This window comes from Malaclemys terrapin, chromosome 25, assembly GCF_027887155.1.
Source record: "Malaclemys terrapin pileata isolate rMalTer1 chromosome 25, rMalTer1.hap1, whole genome shotgun sequence".
Lineage (NCBI taxonomy): Eukaryota > Metazoa > Chordata > Testudines > Emydidae > Malaclemys > Malaclemys terrapin.
In genome coordinates this window covers 7,307,964-7,314,911 of record NC_071529.1, presented here as the reverse complement: position 1 = coordinate 7,314,911, position 6,948 = coordinate 7,307,964, and the positions used below count along the sequence as shown (strand labels likewise).

The following is a 6,948-nucleotide window of genomic DNA, read 5'->3' as shown; positions in this document are numbered from 1 at the left end:
CCATTCCTATCAGAGATCACCCCTCAAGGGCCGAATGTCTCTCGCTGTCTCCAGTCATCTGGTATCCCGACTCTGGCAAAGCGTTTGTCGCTGAAGCCAGATGGTGGAGTGGAAAAGCTGAGTTCCATTCCTGGTTTCTTCCCCAGGAAACCCAGGCTTCTCTTATTGCACAGCTCAAAAGCATGAAAGAAGGGTATTGGCCATGCATTGCCTTCCTCCTTCCTAGCTACACTTAACACATGAAACAGGCAACCACAAACTCCCCGGCCATCTGTGTGAAAAAAAAGGTATATATGCAGCACGCATTCAATACAGTATACCGAGAAGCTATCATTCCTTTTAAAAAACCCAAACATCCAAAATCAAGCCCACCCCCCTTTTATCACAGTCCGAGTGAGGCAACCAATTCCAAACACAACAGAAAACAAACTAAACACTCTGGGTTGTTTCTCCCAAGAAACACGATTGGTCTGAAAGTCAGCAGAGATTAACAGCAGAATGGCTGGTATGGAATGGTCCATGCTGGGGATGGAGGGGAACAGATTGAGAGAGAGGAGAAAGACCATCTGTCTGGCAGCTCTGCGGCTGGGTACTGGAAGAGGGAGAGCAGTGAGTGTCATGGAATGCTAAACTGTATTATACAGTTCAGCCACTAGGTGGCACTATGTGTAAAATACCTTATTTAAATGAACCTCAGTCATACCTGGCAGAGCATTAAAGGATCTTCTGATGAGCAAACTCTGTAGCCAGTCCATATCTCGTATAGAAGAACATGATGTGGTGACAGGAGTAAAATAAGAATAGAACAAGAAAACAGCAACAAAGGTTTCAAATAGAAGGAACAAAACAACAAAGGTTGCAGGATCTCAATGCCCCCGAGAACTTCAGCTTTGACAAACCTTCACAATGGACAGAATGAAAACCATATTTTGCAAGTTTCACATTGCTACCAAGCTCAACAAGGAAACTGATGATATATAGGTATCTTCTTTAATTTATGCTATGGGGAAACAAGCAGAACGTATCTTTAAATCCTTGACTTTCCTGAAGACCATGAAAGGGTTCTGGCTATGTTTGATGCATACTTTATACCTCAGAGAAATGTGGTTTATGAAAGATTTTTTTCACCAGAGAATTCAAGAACCAGGGGAAAATGCTGAATGCTTTATAAGAGCGCTGCATACAATGGCTGAAAACTGTGATTTGGAAATGCAAAACATGAAAATATCAGAGAGGTGCTAGCTACTGGGTTAACAGATTAAAAATCTTTCACAGCAGCTACAATTGAAGAGAGATTTAACCCTAGCCAAAGCTATACAGAGAGCAAAGCATTCTGAGCTGGTGAGACAGCAAAATCCAGATCAACTTGACAAACTTGAAACACCTAATGGTTTAGAAACTGTAAAAAGACAGTTGAGTGTTAAAAATCATTATCACAAAGCCCCTGAGGCAAGGAAAAAGAACTTCCAGGCTAAGAGGGACAAATTCCAGCCTACACGCACATGGTGTGAACAAAGTCATATCCCAAGAGATGATGCATATCCAGCCAGAGGCACACGGTGTAATAAATGCAGGAAATATGGACATTTTCCAGCTATTTGCCGCACCAAAGCAGTCAGGGAGGTGACTCATATTACAGACAATCAAGAGCCATTGTTTCTGGGATCTACCACTTGTGATGACACACCTGCCTGGAGAGTGAAACTGAATATTCATAGCAAGACTATTGACTTTAAAATTGATGCAGGAGCTGATGTCACAGTCATGTCAGAAGAGAGACACAATCACCTTCCACACCTCCCAGAGCTCAAGTCACTTGACACAGCTCTGACTAGCCCTGGTGGTATTCTGAACTGCATGGACCAGTTCACCATAGAAACAACTTACAAAGTCAAACGTTTTGCATTCAGAGTGCACAGGATCAAAGATGAACAACCTTCTCAGCTGCAGCGTAGCAGCCGTGATAGGCCTAGTGAGAAAGGTGGAAGAACTCAATGGAGGATCTGATGATATTGGACTTTTGAGAGGCGATTCAGTACAAATCAACTTAAGAAACAATGCTGAACCATACAGTGTACAAACATCTCTACCAGACAGACCTGGCAAGAGACTAGCCGCAGATTTATCTGAATTCAGAGGACATCATTACCTGGTCATTGTGGACTATTTTTCCAGATATAGAGAAATAACGTACTTGAAAAACATAACGTGTTGCAGTGTTATCGAGGAACTGAAATGCACTTTTGCACACTTCGGTATTTCAGGACAACTAGCGATGAACAATGGACCACAATTCACTGCAGCAGAATTTAAGTCATTCCAAACGAAATAATGATTTTAATCATATTACTAGCATCTCATTTTACCCACAAGCGAATGGAGAGATGAGAGAGCTCTACAGACAGACAGGAAAGTCCTACAGCAGGAAGATCCATTCATTGCTTTTCTGAGTTACAAATCAGCAACAACAACAGCTACTGGATACAGTCCAGCACAACTCCTGATGGGAAGACAACTCACACCTTCTGTTCCAGCTTTGGAAAAGAACATATTTCCAAAATAGCCACACATGAAGAGAGTAGCCAAATTGGATAAAAAGGCTGAAAGAGCTTCTGAACACTTTTAGAACAAATGCCACTCAGAGAACCACCAGGTCTAGAACCTGGTGACTGTTCACGTCAAACTGGATGGAGAAAAAGGATGGGCAACTCCAGCTGTTGTAAAGAAAAAGAATTCAGCACCCAGATCATGTGTGACCGAGACCAACAGTGGAGAGTTCAACCAAAACCGTTGACATCTACTGTTTGTTCCTCAGAAAGAACAATCAACGGAGCAAACTCTGCACATGGCAGAGGCAAAATGACTCCTCAAAGATTCCAAACCGACCACTGCCAGTTGCTGCAACTAACAGCTAGCCAGATAGCCAAGTGTTCCATATTCGGGTTGTGTAATTAGAAGAACAGTATGATTCAGAGGCACTTAACAGACTGATATATACTGAACTTCAAAGACAATGTGATAGTTCAAATACTGTAAGGTAGGAATGTAGAACTTAATGGGGGTGAAGTCATGGGAACGATAAACTGTTACACTGCTCAGCCACCACATGGCAGTGTGTGTAAAATACCTGATTTAAACGCATGTCAACCATCTCTGGCAGAGCATTAAAGGAACGTATAATGAACACATCTGCTGTGTGTAAACAAGCTCTGTAGCCAGGCCATATCTGGCCTAGGAACATTTTGTAGAGTCAGGGGCCTTTCATTCCTTACTCTGAGCTTCCTGTCAGAAATCTGCAATCAGAACCACACCGACCAGGCTGCTTGGTGGCTCAAGTCTCATTGTAGCCTAGCAGCTTTGGGCATAAGCCACTTATCGGCACATGAGACAAAGCGGGTCAGCTCATCTTCCAGTTCTCTACATCATTCAGGCATGGTGGACGTGGCTCTGTTTGAGTCCACGGGAGAGGAGAAGTTGGGGTGGGGATGGGCAAGGGATCCAGTCTCTGACACCCTATGGAATAAATATAATTGCACTGTGACATGATGAGAAGTCGCAGGAAAAATGACAGGATGGGAACAAAGGCTACATGGAAAACCATTCCCTTGCAGCCCCCCTCACCCCTCCCAATCAGACGAAGCGCTAGAAGAGAAGGGAGTGCTCACACTCTTGTATCTGGCGGGGGGGATGGGAAAGGAGGTCCTCTCATCTAATCCCAGGGGAGTTAGTGGGATGCCACACTCCGGTCACCGGGATACCCACACTGCCATTGCTGGAGGGAACGTGGGCCGTGTAGCCATGCTCTGCTAACTGAGGGAGGGATGGAGAAAGCGTCTGTGCTGCAGTAACCCAGGGAGGTGTGGTGGAGATAGCTCAGACATAGACGCTTGGGGAGGGGTGGGGAGCCCACCCGCCTGGATACATGGATGGGGGGGAAGGGTTGGGTTTAGAGATCTCTCACCTGGAGGGAAGTTCTCTCTGGCCACCAGCCTGTCTCCTATGTGGCCTCAGGGGAGCCAGTCCAGAGAGCCACATAATGGCCCTAAATGCTCAAGCCTAATGGTACCTCAGGGTTGCAGGTGCCTTGGCTCCTATGTAGGTCTCTGAAAGGCCCTAACTGGGCGACATTCTGCCCTCCCCCTGCGGCCTAGGGACTGCCTTCCCCCGAACTCCTACGGGTGCTGCAAACCGACGGGGCGGCTTTGTGCCTCCCAGGGCATGCGAGAGGGAGACGCTGCTGGCCCCGTGTTTGATTTCCTGGTGACAAAGGCCCTGGTTCCACCCCAGACCCCTTTTGGCTCTTCTTCCCAGTCCCAGCCGCAGTGATTCTGCTGTTGTCCTTTGCTGACCTTGTGTATTTGGTGTGGAGATAGTGTGCCTGGTACTCTCAGTCCCCCCCCCCCCCCCCCCCCGCTCCCCCCATTAGTCTTGCTGTTCGTTCATCTCCATGTCAGACACCAGAATGTTCTTCTCGGCAGATTCGCTGGGGTTGGAGGTGGTGCGGCTGTAGCGGGCGCTCTCAAAGGCCCCCCGCTCGGAGCTCCGCCGGCGCTTGTACAGGTAGACGGCGAGGGCGATCAACGCGCACAGCGCTAGTGCTGAGAGGACAACCACGGCGATGGCGGTCGTGTTGTCCGGGAGAGCTGAGGGAGAGGGGAAAAAGCATGTGAAACCCACCCCACTAGGCCCAATCCCGGTCACTGTCTCCACTGAACTGAAGGGAAAGCGAAGTACAGCAAGAGGAACTGGCTTGCCCCAGGTCACCACAGCCAGGTCAGTGGCAGAGCAGGGCATAGGACCCAGGCGTCCTGACTCCCAGTCCTGTGCTTCGGCCCCTGCAGTTTCCCGGACAACGGGTTAGGGGTAGGGCAGGTCACTGCAACACAGACAGCTCCCACGGCTCAGAGGTTGGGAGCAGGGCCCCCAAAGCAGAGGTGGTTCCCAGGAGGGCTGGGGGGTGTCCTTTTCCACACTTGTTGAGCTTGGCTCACCAAGGGGGCGTCTATCCTGCCTGGTTCCACTCAACGTGCCATACTCCTCACTGCCAAGCCGCAGCGCATGGACGCCCTGGATCCCAGCAGCGGATGCAAGCCTTTCCTCTCTGTCTGGGGGGGAATGAGCGGAGCAAGGGGGCAGTGTGCTCACACAGAAATCAAGTGTGGCCCCTGCCTTTGGGAATTCACAGGGAAAGCTCTTCATCCAAAGATGACCCTGGCCAGTCTGCCAAGCTACGGGCGCAGCAGCAGGTGGCAAACACGGGCACTCATGTTGCCAGGCCCCGGTACTCCCTTTGTCCCGCACAACCCCTGGAGCTGGGGCTGGACAGGAACAAGGCCTTGTGCCCATGTTGATCTGTGACCCTGCTGTGCCACTCACCTGATCGGGAGAAGCTGCTCTCCTCAACTGCAAGAGGAATGAAGAGAGAGACAGATCAGTAGCCTGCCAGAGTGTCCTTCCTTCCAGACCCATTCCTGCCAGTGGGGAATGGTGTGTTCCTCCCCTGACGCCCAGCCCTGCCGGCTACAGCTGGGGCAAATGGCTGCGGTAATACAGAATACGTGCCCAGTCTACGCATTGCCTCAGCTCTCTTCCTGGACTGGCACTTGACCTAGCCCCACCGAGCCTGCCCCGCACTCGCCGAGTCCCTAACACCCGCCGAGCCTGGTCCACACCTGCCGAACCCCTGGCACCCACCGAGCCTGGCCCGCACCCGTCAAGTCCCTGACACCCACCGAGGCAGGTCCACACCCGACAAGTCACCGTCACCTACCAAGTCCCTGTCACGCCCTGAGCCTGCCCCGCACTCGCTGAGTCCCTGGTGGCCTCCCCACCCCCGCGATTCCCTGGCACTCCCTGGGCATGTCTGTACCTGCCAAGTCCCTGTTACTTGTTTTTACCAAGTCCCAAATACCGGGACTGCCCCAACCATACCCTGTGCCCTGCCACAGGGACATGGGAGCAAACAGCCCCAGACTGCAGGGTGGAGGAACCACTGACTAGCTCGGTCCTGCCTCGGTCTCCCATTCGCTTCTCCACAAAGTCCCCACCACAATGTTGAAGACTCCTTGGCCCAGCGCTGGGCATGAGCAGACTCCCCATGCAGCAAGAAGGGCCCCAATTTGAGTCTTTAGCATGTATGATGGGGCGCCCAAAATATTCCTATTAGGGACCCCAATGGGCTAGCACCACCTCTGCCTGGGCCTGATGTTGTTTACGTTGCTATTCCAACCCTGGGCTCCCCGCCCAGCTCCACCAACGCCCCTAAACCCTACTCCACAGTTCCGGCTATTCCAACCCTGGGCTCCCCGCCCAGCTCCACCAACACCCCTCAACCCTACTCCACAGCCCCGGCTATTCCAACCCTGGGCTCCCCGCCCAGCTCCACCAACACCCCTCAACCCTACTCCACAGCCCCCAGCTATTCCAACCCTGGGCTCCCCGCCCAGCTCCACCAACACCCCTCAACCCTACTCCACAGTCCCCAGCTATTCCAACCCTGGGCTCCCCGCCCAGCTCCACCAACACCCCTCAACCCTACTCCACAGCCCCCAGCTATTCCAACCCTGGGCTCCCCGCCCAGCTCCACCAACACCCCTCAACCCTACTCCACAGTTCCGGCTATTCCAACCCTGGGCTCCCCGCCCAGCTCCACCAACACCCCTCAACCCTACTCCACCGTTCCGGCTATTCCAACCCTGGGCTCCCCGCCCAGCTCCACCAACACCCCTCAACCCTACTCCACCGTTCCGGCTATTCCAACCCTGGGCTCCCCGCCCAGCTCCACCGATGCCCCTCAATCCTACTCCACCGCCCCCAGCTATTCCAACCCTGGGCTCCCTGCCCAGCTCCGGCGACGCCCCTCAATCCTACTCCACCGCCCCCAGCTATTCCAACCCTGGGCTCCCCGCCCAGCTCCACCAACACCCCTCAACCCTACTCCACAGTTCG

At 52.0% G+C, this 6,948-nt stretch overlaps 1 protein-coding gene across 1 annotated transcript in view; it reads right to left on the bottom strand.

The window, feature by feature from the left end:
• Positions 1-4,422: 4,422 nt before the first annotated feature.
• Positions 4,423-6,948, bottom strand: part of MRC2 (mannose receptor C type 2) — a 91,102-nt gene continuing 88,576 nt past the window's right edge. Inside the window, exons 29-30 of the mRNA XM_054014042.1 lie at positions 5,377-5,403; positions 4,423-4,643 (exon numbers count right to left, since the gene is read on the bottom strand). Of these exons, the coding sequence (XP_053870017.1) occupies positions 4,423-4,643; positions 5,377-5,403 (248 nt within the window). The remainder of the gene's footprint in view (positions 4,644-5,376; positions 5,404-6,948) is intronic.